This window comes from Misgurnus anguillicaudatus, chromosome 13 (genome assembly GCF_027580225.2).
Source record: "Misgurnus anguillicaudatus chromosome 13, ASM2758022v2, whole genome shotgun sequence".
Classification (NCBI taxonomy): Eukaryota; Metazoa; Chordata; class Actinopteri; order Cypriniformes; family Cobitidae; genus Misgurnus; species Misgurnus anguillicaudatus.
The window spans coordinates 20,841,487-20,863,505 of record NC_073349.2 but is presented as its reverse complement, the minus strand read 5'-3'; the positions used below and the strand labels follow the sequence as shown (position 1 = coordinate 20,863,505).

General features: G+C 39.6%; 2 protein-coding genes across 3 annotated transcripts in view; one reads left to right on the top strand and one right to left on the bottom strand.

Moving 5' to 3' along the window:
- The window catches only part of huwe1 (HECT, UBA and WWE domain containing E3 ubiquitin protein ligase 1), a 43,169-nt gene extending 23,806 nt beyond the window's left edge, over positions 1-19,363 (bottom strand). Inside the window, exons 1-37 of the mRNA XM_073875360.1 lie at positions 19,260-19,363; positions 16,266-16,315; positions 15,931-16,000; positions 15,738-15,836; positions 15,440-15,646; positions 15,198-15,350; positions 14,751-14,813; positions 13,973-14,050; positions 13,804-13,851; positions 13,517-13,685; positions 13,312-13,412; positions 11,550-11,700; positions 11,331-11,458; positions 11,075-11,215; positions 10,869-10,974; positions 8,294-8,401; positions 8,015-8,116; positions 7,832-7,912; positions 7,500-7,606; positions 6,958-7,135; positions 6,760-6,851; positions 6,439-6,641; positions 6,236-6,293; positions 5,826-6,002; positions 5,448-5,693; positions 5,077-5,210; positions 3,820-3,923; positions 3,479-3,667; positions 3,182-3,398; positions 2,923-3,045; positions 2,569-2,806; positions 2,085-2,432; positions 1,779-1,901; positions 1,572-1,667; positions 1,149-1,418; positions 785-937; positions 521-648 (exon numbers count right to left, since the gene is read on the bottom strand). Of these exons, the coding sequence (XP_073731461.1) occupies positions 521-648; positions 785-937; positions 1,149-1,418; positions 1,572-1,667; positions 1,779-1,901; positions 2,085-2,432; positions 2,569-2,806; positions 2,923-3,045; positions 3,182-3,398; positions 3,479-3,667; positions 3,820-3,923; positions 5,077-5,210; positions 5,448-5,693; positions 5,826-6,002; positions 6,236-6,293; positions 6,439-6,641; positions 6,760-6,851; positions 6,958-7,135; positions 7,500-7,606; positions 7,832-7,912; positions 8,015-8,116; positions 8,294-8,401; positions 10,869-10,974; positions 11,075-11,215; positions 11,331-11,458; positions 11,550-11,700; positions 13,312-13,412; positions 13,517-13,685; positions 13,804-13,851; positions 13,973-14,050; positions 14,751-14,813; positions 15,198-15,350; positions 15,440-15,646; positions 15,738-15,836; positions 15,931-15,975 (4,964 nt within the window). The 5' untranslated portion in view covers positions 15,976-16,000; positions 16,266-16,315; positions 19,260-19,363. The remainder of the gene's footprint in view (positions 1-520; positions 649-784; positions 938-1,148; positions 1,419-1,571; positions 1,668-1,778; positions 1,902-2,084; positions 2,433-2,568; positions 2,807-2,922; positions 3,046-3,181; positions 3,399-3,478; positions 3,668-3,819; positions 3,924-5,076; positions 5,211-5,447; positions 5,694-5,825; positions 6,003-6,235; positions 6,294-6,438; positions 6,642-6,759; positions 6,852-6,957; positions 7,136-7,499; positions 7,607-7,831; positions 7,913-8,014; positions 8,117-8,293; positions 8,402-10,868; positions 10,975-11,074; positions 11,216-11,330; positions 11,459-11,549; positions 11,701-13,311; positions 13,413-13,516; positions 13,686-13,803; positions 13,852-13,972; positions 14,051-14,750; positions 14,814-15,197; positions 15,351-15,439; positions 15,647-15,737; positions 15,837-15,930; positions 16,001-16,265; positions 16,316-19,259) is intronic.
- A 686-nt stretch (positions 19,364-20,049) lies between these two features.
- tmem107l (transmembrane protein 107 like) lies at positions 20,050-21,796 on the top strand. 2 transcript variants are annotated; one of them, XM_055189427.2, is made up of 6 exons: positions 20,050-20,376; positions 20,491-20,582; positions 20,671-20,738; positions 20,836-20,936; positions 21,239-21,335; positions 21,459-21,796. In XM_055189427.2, the coding sequence occupies exons 2-6, from the start codon at positions 20,496-20,498 to the stop codon at positions 21,526-21,528; spliced, it is 423 nt and encodes a 140-aa protein (XP_055045402.1). In that variant the 5' UTR covers positions 20,050-20,376; positions 20,491-20,495; the 3' UTR covers positions 21,529-21,796. The 2 variants fall into 2 exon arrangements, with proteins under 2 accessions (XP_055045402.1, XP_055045401.1); XM_055189426.2 differs by having other exon boundaries at positions 20,056-20,582.
- The last annotated feature ends 223 nt before the right edge of the window (positions 21,797-22,019 follow it).

The following is a 22,019-nucleotide window of genomic DNA, read 5'->3' as shown; positions in this document are numbered from 1 at the left end:
AACCAAATAGGGTTGAGTTACAGTGAACATATGGACTTTTTTATACTATAAAATTTTTTGTGTACACACACTCAAACATTTACATCACAAGGCACCATAGGAAACTGCAAAACTCAGCATAATCATAAGCAAATTAACATTTCACCCATGGGCGTTATGCTGTAGATAGAGGTTAGTCAATCAATTACAGTTTTGACTTCTGATGAGGAACCACTTTTAAAACCTCTACACAGGATTTTGTACATTGAGAGAGATAGAGAGAGAGAGATAGAGAGAGAGAGCAAATTATCATGGTGAAACTATTTGTGGTGCATGAAATCTTTTGTAAAATACAAGTAATCTCATGGGAGAAAGAAAATGCCGTAACAGTGTATAATACGCCCATTATTCCCCCCTAAGCAAATGCAGCGTCCCGATTTCTTGCTTGGGTCAGCAGAGCTGTGCTGTCTAGGAATACTGATGTCTGATACTAAACTTGTTTCTAGATCAGTCATGCAGACACATAAGGACAAAGACTCACTTGGGCGTCTGGATATCCTTCTGCTCTTTGGCAGCCTGTAGACAGGGCTGTACCACCTCCAACAACTTAATCAGCACAGCCAATACGCCGCTGCTCTCCACCACCAGCGCGCATGACAGTTTCAGCTCCTATGACATAAAGCACCATAAACTTCCATCAGTATTTTTATGTATAAATGCAAACCACAATGAGATTGTTTTGCTAAAAGTACTACACAATGATATAAATTATAAAGAGTGAAAATGTGTGCTGACGGCAGCGTACCTCAAAGAGAAGCGTGAGAAGGAGGATGCGGGTGGCCAGGTTGGAGGCCTGAGGGAGGGTTGCCATCTGTCTCGTCCACTCAGACACAGTCTTTGTGTCACTGGTGGTAAGTGGCACAGCAGCCTTTATTAACACGTCGGCAGCTTCCCACACCTTTGTAAATATAGAAACACATACAGATGAGGATAGGGTCTAATGGACACCTGTGATGCCCAAAAATTCTGTGTAGGCAAGCAGCTCATTACAATTTAAGAGCTAAAAATATTACTAGTCTTATAATTGTCAATAAATTTACCTATATATGGTAAGGCCAAAAATATATTACCAGTCCAGTTAGCACATTATGTGCACATTAGGTACTGACCTGGTTGACCACTTGTCTGAGGATGAGGTCTCTGTATTCAGGGCCGTTTCTTTTAACGGCCGTCATGAGTAGGTCACAGAGCCGGTAGACTGTGTCTGGCAGCTCGTCCAGAAGGTGAAAGCAGCCAGGTAGCATGGCGTCTGTGAACGTATGGAGCTCTGTGGTGTCCAAAGGCTCAGCTTCCAGAAAGCGCTCCAGACAGCGTGCCTCTTCCTCTTCCACTCGCTCCCTTGATCTCCTCTCTTCCTCCTCACGCCGGCGAGCTGCTTCCTGCAGACACAAAATTGTAACAGTTTAACTTGTGGGTCTGCTGAAGGGCCAGAGGAATATTTGTCTAAGATAGACAGGTGATGTAAGACCTATAATGTGCTGCTCAGTAAGTCAAAAGAAGGAGGTAAAAGAAATGAGAGTCTGTGTGCCTACCTCAGGTGAGTCTGAGCGCTGCTCCATACTAACTTCTTGACCTAGAGACATGGCAATGGCCCGCATCATCTGGTCTTCTTCAGACATGGTGAACTCCTACAGAAACAAAGCTCACAGTTACCTCTCTAGCTCACTTCGTCTACGTGCAACCTGTCTCTGAGCATGTCTGCGTGTGTGTGTGCGTTTGCAGGGATGCTGGGATCTTACTCTGACAGCTGCGCTGAGCAGTGGTGGAGGGTGTGTGAGAAGGTACTCCGTGGCCTGTTCCATAGTGCTGGTGTTCAGAAGGGCTTCCAACGCATGTTCTCTGGAGAAGCCCATGTCTATTAGCTGCACAGAAGGCAAAGACAATATAAGTGGAGAACAAAAGTCCATTTTATAGTTACAAGTACGTACTTTTATACAGCAAAAGTGTTTATATCTGCTGGAGCTATAGAATTTAAAGGAAATCTAAATGAATATTTTTAAAGGCAATAAAATATGTAACATGACCTCGATACGCACGAGTGGTACCTGAGTGAGCTGGGCCTGGTTGACTTGTGGCTCTCTGCGGGTTGTTGAGTTGGTCCCATCCTCTGAAGTGCCTGCAGTGGTGTTCCCATTAGCACTTCCAGACACTCCCTCTGCAACGACTCCTGCTGCAGGTGTTGGCGCACTAGCTCCTGCAGTGGCCGAGGTGGTGGAGCTGCTCTCCTCGTCAGGCCGAGCGGTGCCCTCTCTCTCTTTGGATAGCCGTTCCTGAATGATGGGTTCTCCTCGCAGAATGTGGCACAGAATGGCCAGCATAGACTCGGCCATGCGCCCACCGTAGACCTTCAAGGGCTTACGGTTCCACAGATTACGAATACAACTGAATGCAGCCTAAACAGGAGTTAGAGACATTAGAAATGTACTTCACTAAACAACAAATTAGAATAAATAACATACTACGTTATACTGTACTATTAATACAAAAATGTACCATTTATATTTGGATTGAGATTAACAGGATTAATACCTTCTGGGTGACGATGAGGAAGCGCAAGGCGCTGAACTGTGGTGTGTTGAGTGTTGCTCCAGGCACTTTAGCAGGAAGTGAATGTGGTGAGTCCAGCACTGTGCTGGGGTTCACCATCTTCTCCACAAGCATCAACCAGGCATCTAAGAACTCCCCTGTCCCGTCAGGCAGCTCGGTGTGTTCCAGACCCTCTGACACAGGAACTTTTCCTCCCATTGACAGGGCCCAGTTAAATGTCCTGATGAACAGGAAGCATAATTTGGAAATTGTATTTAAATGCATAAGAAAAGCCTTTTAGGGTAATAGTGACCGTGGGGTCCCAGCCTTATAGACGCACTGGTCTAGTAAACTCACTCGAACAAAGCATCATGGCCACCAGAACAGAAGAACTTCTGCAGCATCAGATGGTATGGATACTTTCTCTCATCAAACAACATGGGTGAGGTGAAGCCAACAGAGCAGATGAAAAACGTCAGCCTGAATTATGGCAGAGAAGCAAATTTATAATTATTTCACATACTTTCAGTAAAGATAGTCCTTAATAGCTATTCCCATTCAAAGCCATCATTAAAAAGTAAACACTACATTATAAAGTAAATGCAAAAGTAAGCACCTGAAGCGTGGTGTGGGCGTGTATGGAGGTGGCTGCCAGCTCAAGCCCTTGGTGAGGAGTTTGGTAAGAGAGGAAGCAGTGGCCCGAGCCGCCGGTGTTGGGGCGGTGCCTGTGCTGGTGGTGTGGTGAGACCGCCGCTGACGCACAGGTGAGCCTACGCAAAGCTTCACCAGTAGCCCAAACAACTCAGCCAGAGCTCTGCCCAAACGAGAGGAGGCTGGGGAAAGAGAAACATACAGCTTAAAACCAGCTTTAAGGTAAATTGCTATGAAAAAGAGCTAAATTCACAAGGCTGACCAGAGAGCAGAGGTTTGATTTGCTTGATGCGTGTTGCCATGGCAGGTGTGAGTTTAGACTTGGCCTTCGGGTCAGTGGTGGTGGGCTCATCCGTTTCCATGGGAGCGAGCGAATCTCCATCCAGCCCCATTCCTTCTAGCAAACCCTGGGCAGAGGGGTCTACCCCCACAGATAGGGTCTCAGTCTCAGCTGGCAGAGAGAAAGGAGGTTAAAAAACCAAATGCAACAGTAACCAAACCAAAAGCGGTAAAAAAAGATTTAGTAAGAGAAATTGAGATAACAAAGGCTGACAAAATAAATTAATTATATAAAAGCCAGCGAAATGTAAAAACAGTTGTTACCAGTTCTTCTGCCGGCAGCTGCTGTCGTGCTGCTTGAGGGTTTATCTTCTTTGGGCACAAGTTTCTGCATGTCAGCCTGACCAAACTCACAGCCAGGAGGCAAACTGCAAAACAGACAACAAACCAATCACAAACAAACAAGTGGATTAACCCTCTGTTATTAAGACAATGTTTTTTGTTCATCAGCTGAAAATTAAATATTTTTCATTTGTATCTTTATAATCATAACTGTGGTGTGGATCCTGCATTTTAAAACTTCACCTTTATAGTTATTCTTGGTGTGAATGAGCCATAAAGGATTAGTCAATTTCCTTAAAAAAAAGATTATTTACTCACCACCATGTCATCCAAAATGTTGATGTCTTTCTTTGTTCAGTCGAGAAGAAATTATGTTTTTTGCGAAAAACATTCCAGGATTTTTCTCATTTAATGGACTTTAATGGACCCCAACAGTTAACAGTTTTAATGCAGTTTAAAATTGCAAAGGAACCTAAACGATCCCAAAAGAGGCATAAGGGTCTTATCTAGCGAAACAATTGTCATTTTTAAAAAGAAGAAAAAAGGGACTTTTAAACCACAACTTCTCTTCTTCCTCCGGCTGTGTGTGACGAGCCAGCGTGACCTCACGTAATTGTGTAATGATGTCGAAAGGTCGCGTGTTACATATATGAAACGCACATTTGCAGACCATTTTAAACAATAAACTGACAAAAAGACATTAATTAGTATCATTTGACATACAACTCTGTCGGATCGGTCCTCTTTCTCCACACTTGTAAAGACTGGGGCGTAGTTTTGATACGTCATCCGTGACCTCTTGACGTGATGACGTATTACGTGAAGTCGCGCTGGCGCGTCACGCGACTGGATGAAGGCGTGAAGTTGTTGCATATTTTTTATTTTCCATGCCAAAAATGACAATCGTTTAACTAGATAAGACCCTTATGCCTCATTTGATATCGTTTACAGTCCTTTGAAACTGCAATTTTAAACTGAATTAAAACTGTTAAGTTTTGGGGTCCATTAAAGTCCATTAAAATGAGAAAAATGCTGGAATATTTTCCTCAAAAAACATAATTTCTTTTTGACTAAACAAAGAAAGACATCAACATTTTGGATGACATGGTGGTGAGTAAATTATCTAGATTTTTTTTAAATGGACTAATCCTTTAACACATGGAATGGTTTATAAATGCCAATGAAATGGTATTTACAGTTTATCATCTGTTTTAGGTTTAAGATGGGTGGAGTACTGACCTGTTTGGTGTACAGAGGGACAGCAGCACAGTGCTTTCCCACACTAGAGAGCAGTAGAGCTGACTGAGTTTGTTCAGAACACTAAGACCCAGCTGTGAACCCCACTGGTTCACGGAGATAGCACGGATCTCACTCTGAGAGAGAAAGTCAAAGGTACTGTCATATTAGTCATATTCAGAAATGACACCTTCAGGCAACATTTATTTACGTTAATTCTTTAAGCAGATGCTCCTATACAAAATGACATTTAACTTTCCACCCCTCGCCCTAAACAGTAAATACAGTATACAACGCTATACTAAAAATGACAGAAGCTAGGTTAAAGAAAACAGCATGTAACACTTCTAAATATTTAAAAAGCCAAAACAAACCTGTCCAACTCGGCAGGTATGAACGAACATGAGGATGTACGCGTGTGCCGCTGTCAGGGCATGCAGCAGCGGGGTGGCGTGTGCCGACAGCGTGGCATCCGTGACATGGCCCGCATTGGCCAGCTCTCGGAGCAGCACGGAGCCACCAGGCACCTCGATGGGCCGATGAAGGGGCTCAAGAGCAGACAATATGCTGTCCAACTGACACAAACCCTCCTGGAGAACCTTCGGTTCATGGGACAAAGTCTAAGAGTAAGAGAAAAGGATTAGGTATTTTGGATTAGGCCTCTAGAAATGAATTAATAATATAATGACTGTCACTATAGAATCCCTGACACATTTTCAGGGTAAATCTCAGGTAGTTGGTTTTAATCTCACCAGTATAGATTTGCAGACTCCTGCCACAGCTTGGCAGGCAGCAGAGGTGGGAAAGTCTATGGGCAGGTTGGGCAGCCCAAGTATTGACACTAGTGGTAGGAGGCCCTTCTGATTTACAAACTCTTGACAGTGGTCATCTGTGGTGTTATTACTGAGAATGGACTCCACAAATTTCATCTAAGAGAAAAACAAACACACACACACACACACACACACACACACACACACACACACACACACAATTGACCTATTTAGCTATTTTAAATATTTGATACATATATTTTCTTCTAATGTTTTGAAAAATAGCCTATGCACCGAGTTTGTGAGCTTAAGAAAAAATTCTAGATATGTAGTCAGAGGAATAATAATAATAAGATGTTTATAAATAAAGCAGTATGCCCAGCACATACCACATTAAGGATGTAATCCATAAGAGGGATGGGGATCCGCTCCTCTGTGCCCACCACTCTGTAAAAACATGCATGTTACATTAGAGACGGTTCATGCACAAATGTACACAATGTTCAACTCCTACATTTCAATAACAGCAAAAAAAATTATGCTTCTCTGTCGCTCTTACAGATCTCTAAGATTGATGCGGTTTTGTACTAACTGCCTGTTGCTTTCTGGCTCCCCCTGCTGTTGAGTAAAGGTATGTAGAGCCTCTTCCTCCTCCTCATCCTCACTGGATGCCTCCTCTGCAGCGTGGTTTGAGCGAGCTGGAGGCACAGCGACGGTACCGTCCGCTTTCTGTATAGATGGTTTCTGACAGATGTACTCCGGCGATCTACCCAAGTTGCAAATCTCCTCAAGCAACTACAAAAGGTCAACATAAGAGGGCAATCAAACTCAACTACTTGAAATGCTTTATATGCAACGATATTTGCATTTTTAAAGGCAGCATGAAGGAACTTGTCAGCACTAGCCACTTTACCTTGATAATGGCTGTCGTCGCGTCAGTTTTCAGCGTGGGCTGGTGTCGCATTAACTCGTCAACAGCACTGCCCAAGTTAGAGGCAGTGTCTCCTGTTACACAGAAAATGAAAATTTGTTTGTAACAGTGTATTTCTTTTACCACAATTGTTTTTTTTTACCAACAACAGAGAAACACCAGTTTATAGAGGCCACTTACCTAGCGGGTCAGAGCTGCGTCGGCGGCGCATGGCAGGTAGGTAGTCTGGCGAGAGCAGCACCTTGAAGAGCCGCTCGAAGGGCTGGCACTGCACAAAGGAGTGCAGACCCCGGGCATTTAGACACAGGGCGCTGAAGACATTGGGTAGGGAACCCAGCACCTCTCGGGTGGCAGGAACCTGCACAACAGGAAGCGGAGCAAAACAAATTAGGTACAGGAAGATGCAACAATTTAGCAAAAGCTGCCTTTTAACGTGACCAGCATTTTAATTTACACCGCAGGCATGCATGCATGTCAAAACTCTTAAACAGATATAAAGAATATAAGAGAGACTGAGAAACAAAACAGCTCCACGAAAAAAACATCCACGAAGAAGCAGAGGAAATGAAAGAGGCCGCATGAGTGAATGGAAAGAACTGAACTAAATGTGTGGGCATAAGAGAAAACAAAAACTAAATTAAAAGTGAAAGAAAACAGACTGTGAGTGAAAAAAGCAAAAGGCTATCAGCATATTAGACTGAGTGGTGTGATGGCAGACTCACATCTTTGATGAGCAGCGCATGTAGCATGACATCAGTGAGACCATTGTCCTGCAGAGAAGATAGTAGAGAGGGCTCTTGGAACACAAACACGGTCACCACTTCTGTCGCTGAAATACAAGAATGAGAAAGACATTGGAGGGTGAAACAGACATCTGAATGACAACCCAAATTTTTATATTATAATAATAAGAAATCAGATTGAAATCAAAGTGTTCTTTCATATCATGTGACTGTCAACTTATGAAATGACATTGAATCCAGATTCACAAGAATATGTACAAGTTCTGTTAATACATCAGCAGCACCAGAGCAACTGCTTTCCGTGTGCTTACCCAGAAGAAACAGTGAAGGTCCATAATACTCTGCATTACTGATAATGTGTTTCAGAGAGGTAGGCAGGGACCCATCCATTACTATAATAAGAACAAAAATGCAATGAGCATTACTTAAAGTTACTCACTAGTAAGCAAAATGCATTACAATTACAGTAATACATTTTAAAACTAAATAAATACCATGACGAATGCCGTCAGAGAACGCAGGGTCCTGAATGGCTTTTTTCAAGAAGTTCAACATAGATTTTAACAGAGCGGCCCTCTGAGGGATGCACTGCACTCCTGTTAGGAAATAAAAATAAATGTGTTTTAATAGTCAAGAGCTTATTCAGTACTACCACAACTTTCTAGCAAGTGTAAATCAGTGGTTCTCAAACATTTTCAGCATGAGGCCCCTCTTGTGTTGGGTGAATACCTATGTGACCCTAAGTTTTAGAACGACTGGTGTACATGTTGTACCTGTTCTGGGGGTGCTGGGTGTATTGCTCTGTGTTCGGGAGTCTGTCTCAGTTCTGGAACCAGAGGAAGTTGAAGGGCCAGGACTGCTCTCCATCGCAACCTCTGACACTATAATGACAACACCATTATGATTAATACAGGCCATGACATATAAAAATGTATGCACTTAAAATCTATTGGTATGAAAAAAATTTGTGTAGAGAACACTGATCTATATAAATGACTGGATTGCGCATAGAACGCTTAACGTAACAGCGTGAGGTGAAGCCAGCACAGAGCTCGGGACGCCATCTTGGTATACCCAACCGGCAGACGGCGTCAATGACTTCCATTCAAAATCATGTTTTAAATTCACCCGCTTTACAGCGTATCAGTCACGCAAGATTATTTTTAGGATATGTGTACGTAAATTAACTGTTAATTCTGGTGTTATTTGCAATGTTTATGCTTTAATCGGGCAGGAAAATGGATTTATAAAAAACCGTTAAGGTGAGTGTGTCTGCTGCGTTCTGTTAATGACACGGGTATAAATAAAGTTTTCTGTGACATTCAGATACATGGTCAGCGTTTCTCTAAATAAGTTTAGGTAACTTATAAGTTTAGATAAAATAAAACCAGCAAATTATTGCATGCACATACGGTACAAATTATGATTATTTATTTAGATTTCAGAATGAGCACGTTTGTCATTAATACTTAATATGCTGCGGTCTGTCTGCTGATCTGATACTGTAATGAAGATGAATCTATAATAACTGATTAAAAACTAAAATGTACAACTTTCAATAAATAACTAGTACATGCTTAGGACGTTTGCGTTGTAATAATGTACAAGGTAACTTCAGATATAAAAACGAAGACTAGTAAAGTGATGTTTTATCATTAAAATCGGAAAACGTCCATTGATTTAATGGAATGTTTGGGTATACCAACATGGCGGCGCGGTGGCTTCACAGTTGTGATGCATGCGCAATCCAGTCATTTATATAGATCAGTGAGAGAGAAGCAGTTTGCCCATATACAGATAATCTTGAATGATCTTTAAATCTATAACTCTCCCCCCGCCAGCATTTTTTCATAATTTCCACAAAAGTTTAAAGGGGTTCAATGGTATTTCATGCATTCTGACTTATTAACACTGTTTAAGAGTAGTTTCCTAATGATAAACATAGGCAAAGTGTCAAAAAAGCAGTTGGGTGTGTTACACTTGGGAGTATTTCTGTGCCGAATGCACTTCGCCAGGGTTCGTACAAGTTTTGGAAAGTTTTTTACAATTGCGGGTCCAGCTGACATTTCAGGCGTTTCTATACGCATCACTTCTTTTTATGGGCACTTCCGCCGGAAAACTCCGCACACCTGTGAATCAGCGGGAGACGCTAGAACTTGCAAACATCATATCACGCGACAGCTTTGTTTAATTTCAAAACTCAACAATGGCATGAATGAAGAAGTGTGTTTTTGGATGCCTGGAAAAGAAAGCCAGCCTTATGAAAACAATGGATATAGTTTATTATCCGGGGTAGCAGCAGAGTTTTGCTTGTGTTTGATGCGCTGGATTTTCCCAACCGGGTCATGAGTTGCATGCGATAAGTAAAACTTCTGTGTTATGTTGGAAATAGGCGCGTGCATATTATATAAATGACACGAACATGTAGTGAATCATAGTGTTGTATAGTGTTGCATGACTTGTACTCGCTCTTTTTTTCGATTATGGGTCCAGCTGACGTTTCAGGGGTTTCTATACGCATCACTTCTTTTTATGGGCACTTCCGCAGGAAAACCCTGCACACCTGTCACCTAAGACTTCTGTGTTATGTTGGAAATAGGCGCGTGCATATTATATAAATGACACAAACATGTAGTGAATCATAAGTTATAAGTGTTGTATAGTGTTACATGACTCGTACTCGCTCCTCCCGCGGTAGTAACTCCTCCTCCTTCATTTTTTCGTACGTTATCAGAAAGAGTCGGTAAAGCTAATCTTTCTTTTATAAATCTGATTAAACTAAAGACTCTTCAGAGATATAAAGGATGTAATACTAATCTATAGGTACTCCAGATTAACATCTGAAATGCAAAAACAGCGTGTGTTATGTAAGCTTTAATGCCTTCCAGAAAATATTCTTCTTTAAATATATAAACATACAATATATCAAATGAAAGAACAGACCCTCTGCTTTCAAAACTTTCATCCTACATTTATTTGTTCTCTTTTTATCACCTCTCAAATAATAAAAAATAAAAAATTAAACAGTTTATGCATAAATGAAAATAGTTGTCATGTCTTTATAACACATTACTTTCATTCATGGAACTAAAAAGAAAACATTGGCAGATGGCACTGAATGATCAAACAATAAAAGAAAACAGAGATTTAAAAAAATGATAAAGGAATGGAGTTCGCCAGGGACCACACCTATTAATTTTCATTGTGTGCAGGTAATCTAGTTCTGGCTTAGTTTTTGGACCCTTGTGTCAATACCTTTTACTTTAGGGAACACTATGACAGTATTTTCATTTGTAGGCGAGCTATTTAAATACATACACCTTAGTAAACATGACAGGTGATACTAACCGTCCATATCAGTGTCCATGTCCTCGGTCTCAGTAGCTGTGCTGGGCCTCTGTATCTTTGGTTTGATTACAAAAGGGCACTCTTTCCTGGAGAGGTCAACCTCATGCTGCACAGAGAAACAATCAGGTCACATTCTGTCAACAAAAGGGCAAAAAGCAGAATAGTCTATACACAAACACAGAGCAGAACTGCGGTGCTTTCAGTACCTCTAGCCTGCAGATAAAGATTGAGAGGCCACCATGGGATTGAAAAGCAGCCATGTCTAAATTTGTGATGAGATCCACAACTCTCACTGCCCGTGTCACAAATGTAATCTGGTCCTGCTCGTCCCCAAGGAACTTGATCACCTAAAGAGGAAGTGACACAGCTCGTGACAACCTCACCGAATGTCAACTTTTAAAAATTATCTAGATGCACAAATGAGGGAATTAAGAAAGTGGAAATGAAGAGGCAAGCACCCACCTTTAGCAATGCCTCCATCATACCACAAGATACTAAGGCCTCACCACCTGCATCATAACTGGCTAGGTGGTAAAGGAAGGAAAAGAGGGCTGTGGCAAATTGGTGTGGGTATGGGTCCATCAGTGGGTCTGAAACACAGATCAAAAAAAGGATTAACTTGTCACCAAAACAGAAACTCCAGATGAGAGGAACATATTGCACTATATTCAACATCCTCACCAATCATAGCCTGTATGCAGTTGCGGACGAGCACAGGCAAAAATCCATGGTAAGAGGCAGTGCCTGTGCAATCGATAATGTTGGAGAGTTTGGGGGTCCGCTCCAAGTGAACTATAGAGGTCAAAGTGCGCAAGGAGGCAGCTTTGATGTCCTGCAACATGATGATAAACCATTTTGTTTGAAACAATCTCAATAAAGGCATCTGTTAATTTTAGTAAACTTACAACATTAAAGAGATAGTTCACTCAAAACTGAAAATAATGTCATTAAAGGAATAGTCATTTTCAATATTAAAATATGTTATTACCTTAACTAAGAACTGTTGATAGATCCCTCTATCATCTGTGTGCGTGCATGTAAGCGCTGGAGCGCGCTGCGACGCTTCGATAGCATTTAGCTTAGCCCCATTCATTCAATTGTACCATTTAGAGATAAAGTTAGAAGTGACCAAACACATCAACGTTTTTCCTATTTAAGACGAGTAGTTATACAAGCAAGTTTGGTGGTACAAAATAAAACTTAGCGCTTTTCTAAGCGGATTTAAAAGAGGAACTATATTTTATGGCGTAATAGCAGTTTTGGGAGTACTAGGAAAAACGTTGATGTGTTTGGTCACTTCTAACTTTATCTCTAAATGGTACAATTGAATGAATGGGGCTAAGCTAAATGCTATCAAAGCGTCGAAGCGTCGCAGCGCGCTCCAGCGCTTACGTGCACGCACACAGATGATAGAGGGATGTATCAACAATTCTTAGTTAAGGTAATAACATATTTTAATATTGAAAATGAGTAGACTATTCCTTTAATGACTCACCCTCATGTTGCTCCAAACTTGTTCATCTTCGAAAACACAGTTTAAGATGTTTTATATTTAGTCTGAGAGAAAATCTATGTACGGTATACTGTCCATGCCCAGAAAGGTAATAAAAACATCATCAAATTAGACCATGTGACATCAGTGGGTAAGTAAGAATGTGTTGAAGAAAATACATTTTAGTCCAAAAATAACAAAAATGTCAACTTTATTCAGTACTGTCTTCTCTTCCACGTCTTTTGTGAAGCGCATGCGCGAGACTGAAGTCACGTGACTGCAGTGACGCATGACGCGGCTGACGTGTTATCTGGTGCACCCCAGCTGTTTTGTTTGTTTGTTTTTTAGTGCGCCCGGGCTTCGTTTACAGTCTGAAAGAGACGCACGCTGTAATTTTGAAGAAAAAAAACTTCGCAAACATGTCTGAGGATAACACATCATAAGCGTCACTGCAGTCAAGTGACTTTAGTCTCGCGCATGCGCTTCACACCAGACGCAGAAGAGAAGACAATGTGGAATAAAGTCGTAACTTTTGTTATTTTTGGACCAAAATTTATTTTTTTCAACACATTGTAACTGACCCACTGATGTCACATGGACTACTTTGATGATGTTTTTATTACCTTTCTGGAGATGGACAGTATACCGTGCATAGATTTTCAATGAGGGGTCAACAGGCTCTTGGACTGGATGTGGAGCATCTTGAACTGTGTTCCGAAGATGAGCGGAGGTCTTGCGACTTTGAACGACATGAGGCTGAGTCATTAATGACATTGTTTTCATTTTGGGGTGAACTATCCCTTTAATAATCAAGTATGGTTGTTGTTTTCATGTTACAGTTGTTTTCGTTTTATGGAAGGTGCGATACTTCCACAAATTGACAAATATTCTTAATACACAACAATTATACACGACAACATAATGCTTTATGGAGGATTAGTTGCTACCCACCACCAGCTGTTTGTCTGTAATCTGAAGTACATCCACTAGCTCTTCTATAAGCCCATTGTAGAGAATGCTGTTAGCTGACTCCTGAAGGGCATTGGAGTAAACTACAAAAAAAAACATACAGAACTTCAAACACAGCACAGAGAAGAAACTTAGTTATGTTTAGTGAAAATAACTGCCGAAAATAACTATTTAAAGAATGACTTGCCGAGTATGGAGATGGCATGCAGTCTGGCTTGCACCGCCTGCAGTCTCCTCTTGTGGTTGGAGAAGCCATGCGCCAGGCGAATGTGTGTGAAAAGCAAGATTTGTTTGTCTTTTGGGATGCTGTACATGGCCGTCAAAGACTCCATGATCTCAGATGGACTCTCTGAAATCTAAGGGTGCACCGGGGAGAGGCAAAAATTAGATTTAGGTGTAATCAATAGCTATTTAAAGCATAAGTTCGTTACTGTTCAACATAGGACAGCAACGAAAACAACCAGTGGAACTCACCTTATCAAGTTGTTCGATATGAATGTAGTGTAGCGTATTGGTGCTTGACTGTTAAGACAATTCGAAGAAAAAGGTTAAAATGTTGTAAAGCCAGACAAATCAGCATTAAAAATATAAACAATATAATAACTAAATAGAAACATACAATAATAGAAATATGATCACACACCCTCTTCTCCACTTTGACCTCAGAGCCAGGTTCTGCGTAAAACTCAAAGTGCAGTGTTGTGGCACTTGGTGGATATTTCTGCACATCACAGAGACAGAAACATCAAAATAAACAACAACAAAAAAACACCAGAATATTCTGGGCTCAACAAAGGCTGCGTCTGAAAACTCTAAATTGCTGCCTACTGAGGCAGCATTCCAAGGCAGGAAGGCATCAAGGCATGTCCGAATGCAATGTTTGGTTTACTTCCATTCATCGCCCTGTCCCACAATTCAATGCATGTGCACGCGGGGAATGTGATTGGTCGAGCCTGGTCGAGTTCAAAAAAATAAAATGGAGGCCTAGAAAGCGGCTGGATCACAAATTTAGAGTAAATAAATGTATATTTTCACTTTTTACACCTTAAGTAATTGCATTTCTACCGCGAAATTAGTATTATAGTTTTCAAATATGTGATTAGTTATCACAAAGGCGCTCTCTGTTTATATTTCAGGAACGCTGCCTATGAAGTGTGTCCGAAAGCGTTTCTCTGAGCTGCCTTTGTGCCTCCGAAGTCATTGCCTTATGAGGTGGCGAGGCAACTACTTAAGTTTTTGGACGCAGTCAAAGATCTTTTTCTGACAGTAATTCAGATTTGTACTGCCCTGCAACTATAAGATACTTATAATAGCCCTACCACAAATATGATAATTAGCTATTACCAAAAATGCAAACAATTAAATAAAATTATATTGTATTGTATTCCATGAAACACAAAATAATAGTAGAAACTCCATACCGACATCGGCAGATCTCTGCAGCATTCGGCAAGACCAAAGCCATTCTCTTTTCCACCCCAGCTCTACAACAGTAAAAAAAAAGACTCAGGAAAAGGTATAGGATGAACAACCATCAGCCCTGTATGTCGGTAAACTGAAACAATGACAGCACCGGCCTGTACAGAACCAGGTCATCCTGCTGCTTTGGTAAGAACTGGTACAACACAAATGAACTAATTTCAAGGACTAAATATTGACACTAAAATCAAAAACGCAATCTGTGGAAGTTTTATAAATAGAAACATGAGGTATTTTAATAAATAGCATTTTGTTGCAGGCGTACATGTATATCAAATGTTAAAATGTCAAATTTGGCATCTGCTTCCTGGATTAGCAGATCAATCACTTCAAAGTATCCTTACATCTCAACCTCTGTGACCCAAAAAAAGCATAACTAAAGATCATACCTCAGCCAGATGTTGCAGACGGGCAAGTAATGGGCTTCTTTTATCTGAGCCCAGTCTGGTAATGTAGTTGGAACGTTTGCTGAACACATACAGAAGATTCAAAACAGACAGAACCACCTGCATGTCACATGATGCTAGAAGGGTGGTCAAGTGCTACAGACACAAAAAGCAATTAGTTAGTCAATATATGAATAACCCCAATTTAAGGCAAACAGAGCCAGGTAGAATGGGGGCTTTGGTACCTCTATGGAGCTGTACAGGTGTCTAGAAAAGCTGTATTCGATCAACAGCGCGGTGAAGTTGAGCACGGCCAGCAATAAGGCTTTAAGCTGTCCATTCTCTGGCCGGTCACAAACCAACAACCACGCCATGTTCTCCACCGTCTGTCCTGCATCACAGAGGATGCCATCGAAGCGGTCCAGCAGGTCAACCCAGTGATACAACTCACACTAAAGAAAGAGAAACAGGCAGCCATAAGAGATCTGAATGTGACGCTGTGCTTCTTGCACAGTATTGTACAAGTATGATACTATTTCCCACCTTTCCAATGTTCCAGGTCTTGATTTGCTGCAGTTCCAGTAACAGCTGTTCATCGCTGCATCCCTTTAACTTATCTATGAGAGTCCTGCAGTCGGCAGGCTAAAAAAATGGAGAAAAGGAACATGGAAATGATGAGGAATCTTTTAACACACACACTCAATTTAAAAACAGATGAAAAATACAGAATACTGACCGCTTCAGTGGGGGTTTTCTTCAATTTGCTTCTGTCAACCTTCATGGTCACTAATTTCTACAGTCTGATCCTGCAATGAAAACATTGACTTGTGAATGTGAATAATAAAAGCTTAGTCAATTTAACAGGGAGTAATTACTTGATGCCACGTTTAGTAACACTTAAAAAATGCTACAGTACCAATGTGAAAGATTTATGAAGTGTTTTTACAGGAAGTATTACACTTTCATAAATAGCCAAGAATCTGAATTTAGACATAAAAGCCAACACATCCTTGTCGCTATAAACATTAATCAGCTCTTTATTAAGACAGGAAAAAAATGTTAAGAACTCACGGTATATGATTTGGCAATTCCAACTTAACGGCATTTTTCATGTGCAAAACCTAAAACGAAAACAGTGAAAGTGAAACACTCCACGGCTATGCGTTTATATTATATATATATATATATAAACTGAGATCATTAATTTACAACTCTTAATAACAAATACAATTTACTTTTTCAGTAAATGGTCAAAACATGAAATCATATACTAATGAGTTATAAAAAAAAATAATTAATCAGAGCTGGCAAAGAAAAGACTCAGATTAAAGCACCAATAAAAATAGATTGCTTATGAACCAACAACCCAAATTTAGTTCAGATTTGGGGCATAATTTCTGTCTCAAGAGGCACAACAACCATGCTCCTACTAATCAATTCATCTGAAATGGCTGTTAATATTAAGTTAATCTTTCTAGAATTGTATTCATTCCTGAGAAACTAAATTGAGACCTTGAACCCGGTCAAACAGTGGCACTGGCCTGTGGTCAAAAAATCTGACATCAGAAAATAAACCAATAGCGTTGCTACTACAATTCCGACACAATATTTTACCTAGAAGTTGTACTGCAATGTTTGTGTACTTAATAAATCCTGTGGTTTATTTGTTGACAGTAAACCTATCTATTCTGTAGTCGAAAATGCGACACAATGGTTATTAGAGCAGCTAGTTAACGAATACCTAAAATTACAATGACATTAGCTAACCAGGGCTTTCCTCATAAACGAAAGTACAACACAAAAAACAAACAAATAACAAGCCCCCTGCGTACATGTGCAAAAACATAACAAGCTGTTAAAATAAGGAAACAACTAACCAAACAAATGCAACTATTTCTTGTAAAAAAAACACACAGAAGGGTAGAAGCTTGAATAATAACGGCAGCTAACATGCTAGCTAGTTTTTCATCGCTAATGCGCTAACCCAACAAGCTAAGATGTGCGGATAAACACTGTCACTCCGTTTTAAACTTTTATTAACTACACAAATAAAACACAATGGTCACCGTTGGTCATCAAATGTGTGTAAAAAACCGCAAACGGACCGGACGGAAATATGACCGTTAGCCGCTAGTGCGACATCTTGGTACTCGCGAGGCTACACAGCAGAGTAGCGCGAGACAGTCGCGCGTAATTCCGCTCAACATGTCAACACAAAACCTCAATCCCTTAACCCAAGGTTAAAATGTTCACAAAAGCACCTCTTCAAACAAACATTCGCCAAATCCTTAACATAAGCGTCGACTGTTAGAGAATACGTCAGGAACTTCCCCACACGGGTCGTTATTTCTTCTGACTGTTGCACACATGCCCTGGTATAATCTAGAGCCCGGCCTCGCTTCGGCCTGCTACCGCAACCAGCTCCTCTCAAGACCTCAAGCTAACAAAACAGCGTCTGTCATAGCTCGTACACACTGACACGGCCGTACCGTTGCGTACATTATTCGCACATTTTGAGAAACGCTTCGTGTCGATGAAACTTGGCTGGTGAAGCTCGCGGCGGTGGTGGGTGATTGAATGCTCGTGCATGCGTTGGTTTGGTGGGTTAGCTGAGAAACGCGAAATATCTCGCTGAATCATTCCCCACTCGGGCCTACCATAACACTGACTAGTGGACGACTCAATTTCTGAATTGCTACTGCTGCACTTGTGCGTACTACATTTTGGTAGAACGTGGCGTGTGTCATGCTAAAATCTGGTATATCAATTTAAAAATACATTTATACAGAATATCACGATTGTGTACTTATATTATAAAATATCTCCAAATAAAGAGAGTGAAATTTCAACTTGATTTATTATATGATTTATTGCCTGACTATAAGAATTTTCCAATATAGCATTACTAATATTTTGGAATATATTTGTCTATTCTGAATAAAGTTAATGATTAACATTACACACACACACGTTTTGTTATCTAATATATATATATAGATAAACTATACTTTATTCACTAAATAATACATAACTTAAAAATAGGATAGACACACGCACAAAAAAAAAAAATCACACTAACATAATCCTGCAAATATTTGTCAGAGGGGTCAATGTCATACAGCCATAATAAAATCATGAGGCTTATAAATTGAACAGTGCCAAGAGTTGCATTATTCTATATACTGTACTTCTGCATTAACATATTACCAGATTAAAACAAGTAGAGCCAAATGTTTGTAAACATTGTAACACACAGGGAACACACAAATGTTTTGTACCCTAAACATCAATTTGATGGGAGGGGCAATATTCAACAGCATCAGTATTTTTGCTCATAAAACAAAGTTTATCTGGAAGTGCACTGCAAGTTTATTTTAAACAGTGCATTCTTAGCCGTTAGAAAGCCTTATATTTTTACCCCGAATATATTAAGGGATCACAATATTCACTTTTTGTCTGGCATTAACTCCTTAAGGCCAGATTAGAGTCATTAAGGTGTCAAAACTGTTATGGCATGCTTATGCTAGACTCGGCATTTCTCGGCTCATTGTCGTGAGTTTGACCATCTATTTACATTGAACACTCTCACATTCACTGTATGAAGCCTTCTTTAATACAGGCCGAAAGGATTAAAAATCCTACAACATGATGCAAAATCTCAGATCATACATGTATGTATCATGAGCACATGCTATCATACATACGCTCTTCCGCAGTAATCTCTTGACAGAATCACATCTGGTCAGTATTACTTACTAATTTTCCTTCATTTACACTCACACTGAGTATCTTACTAACATAACACTGACATATTTGACTAGACATATATATGCGCGCGCATAGTTGCGCATGTATCCAACACACCACAATGCTCGTCAGTCTGACCACAAATTAAAAATGGCGGTATATATTAGTGAAGTGTCCAGCCTTTACTAGCAAAACACTCATTTTATTGTAAATATACACGTGCAGGTCGAAACAATTCAGTCTGTTAGTGTTAACGGTGACACAGAGTAAGACATAAGCGTCTCCACCCAACAGACAAAGCCTAATTTAAGCTCTTACCTCGGTTGCGCTTCAACATAACTTCTCCATCTTACAGCAGCGAGTGGGGATGTACATCTCGCGATATTTCACACGGGATCCTCAGCACCAATAGTAACCTGCCGCAGACACACAGACCAGCCTCTTTTTAGTCGTCTTCAAGCACTGTTCAAGATGATTATAAATACCAAGGAGTGTAAATAAATAAATAATATAAAAATATAATAATATACCCAAATGGTAACACTTTTGTTAACATTAATAAGCAATACTTCTACAGCAGTTAGAAAATAAACTTAGTTCATGTCCGTTTCAGCCTTTTCTTTTACAATTTTAAAATCAAAAGTTGTAACTGTTAACATTATTAATAATGAACTAACATGAACATTTGTATTGGTAAATTCTGGAAAACTGTTATGCTCATTGTTAGTTTATGTTAGTTCCATTTACTAATGTTAGCAAATACAACCGTATTAAGTGTTACCATATATAAATATAATAAACATAGTATTCAGCATGAGACATTTTCTTTATAGAGCTCTTGAAGTTTCAGACATTCCTAAAATCTTTGAGCCTTGACGTTTGTCTTAGTGAACACAGCAAATATTTTCAGGTTAGCAGGTTGGAAAATGTATATTTAAATATACGTTTTTTTTTATCCCTTTTTATAATTATGAGTTATATACAGTTGTTCAGCCTTTATTTGTCAACTGGATGACGTTGAATGTACAGAGATTTCCCCAGTAGATGGAGCTGCAGATTTACAGACCTGAGGAGGGTTACAAACGCGACATAATGAAATATGTTTGGCCTTTAGAGTGCCACCGATCAGTAACATTTTTACAGAATACAACTTCATTTAATCTGTAACGGCAAAACTCGTTGTCACCGAAACGTTTTAATCTGTCAAAACGTACATCTACAATGTGCGTTAAATGGCGACTCCTGCCGATAGGTGGCGGCATGACGCCGTTTGATTGGAATGGCTGAGTAGAAGAAAAGTGTTGTCGTAGCAACTTGATGCGAGTAAAATTACCCAGCCTTTACATTGTAAAAGTTTTATGTGCTATTTTTGTTAATATTATTTATTAACCCACCAACTGAACTCTCTTGGCAAGCCTTAAAACTTTACCGAGCGGTACCTAAATTTAATGTTGGGTGTTTACTGTAATCCGATGATTTACTAAACCTTTTAATACTTTGTTATCACTGGTAACGTTTCACACGAAGTACTGTGTCTAATATTATCTAGTTTCAATGTCGGTGGTAAGCAGTTTGGTGCCATCGCGTTTTCTAACTCTCATCGCGCACCTTGTAATTGTTATAATCATCTTCTGGTCCAGAGTAAGTACGCCTTTAATGTATTCATATCACAACGTATAAGCTGTATGATGCCCTGTGATTACGTAAAACTAAAGAAAGATTTTTACAGGAGAACAGTGTCAAAGCTTGTCTACCACTAGACTACACGAATGAAGAATACAGATCAGAGGACACGCGGTAAGAAAAGAGCGCATGCGTATCTTCATTTACTCCATTTATGTAAATATTGGTTATTATTCTCTAATTTTCATATAATGATTGTGTTTGAGAGCAGGCTTGTGGTTGCATTATCTGTGACTCTTGGCCTGTTTGCTGTAGAACTGATCGGGTTTCTATCTGGCATCTCTATGTTTAACAACAATCAAGCCCTTCTGTGTATCCTTCCTGTAGCACTGCAAATATAGATTCAGTTAGTGTAGATGTCGTGAAATAAAAACTAAACTTGTTTGACTTCATCTTTAGTTTCATGATACTACTCTACACACAACTCGTGTGTATTTAACCATGACACTAGTATATTCATAATCATAATTACTTATAATTAAAAATATGGCAATGTATGGCTATACATTTTTTTAAATATCATAAATAGCCATACATTACCATATTTTAAAATTATAAGTAATTATGATTATGAATTATTATTAAAAATACAATTTCTTTAACTGTGACTGCAGCCATTGGATGTCATGCTAGTGGGTCTGTGGCTCTGCTCTTCTTTATGTTTGAGCAATGGACCTGCAGCATTTATTGGTGGATCTTTGGTTTCTGTAGGTCAGTTTAACTTCATTCAGTTTGACATTGGTATAAGCTTCAGCCAGGATTTGTGAAAGATTTTTATCATTATAAACCAAATATATCACACCTGTTTTCTGTCTTGTTCTCTTTGCATTCTAGTGTGATTCCGGCACTGTATGAAATAATACTTTTCATAGTAGTATGTGGATTGAAGAAGAAGCCTCTGTAAGTGTTTCTGCCCTCACCTCCGCTGGATTTGGTGCACAGGAGGCCAAATGTTGTCTAGTCATGGCTGCAATATAAAACCTAAAAGTAGAATAACATTCACTGGCACAATAAAACAGTGTTCCTCTTCTGAAAATAGCTTACTGTTTTATAGTCTTTTTGATGTTTTTTGTAGTTCTACATTTAGTTTTAGATGTAGTGTTTAAGAATACTTTTGTAATACTATTTGTTGTATTTATTTTGAATTTATTAAACTGTTTTGTATTTTGTCAGAGGTGTTATCAAAGAGTCGGTTTGTTGGCTCATTTCCCGCCAGCTTTTTTTTTAAGTTGCCCGCCTGCATTTTTTTGTGATTTTAACAAAAGTAAAAAAAAATCCAGGAAAATTTTCTTCTATAAATATTTATACATACAAATATATCAAATGAAATAACAGACCCTGAAATAACAGAATATGGGTATTTTTCTTAAAAAAAAACTTTTCCGCAAAAAGCTG

Coding starts and splice junctions, on each gene's coding strand:
- tmem107l (XM_055189427.2), top strand. CDS start 20,496: ATGTCGGTGGTAAGCAGTTTGGTGCCATCGCGTTTTCTAACTCTCATC. Junction 20,583..20,670: donor TAATCATCTTCTGGTCCAGA/GTAAGTACGCCT, acceptor AGATTTTTACAG/GAGAACAGTGTCAAAGCTTG. Junction 21,336..21,458: donor TGGATCTTTGGTTTCTGTAG/GTCAGTTTAACT, acceptor TTTGCATTCTAG/TGTGATTCCGGCACTGTATG.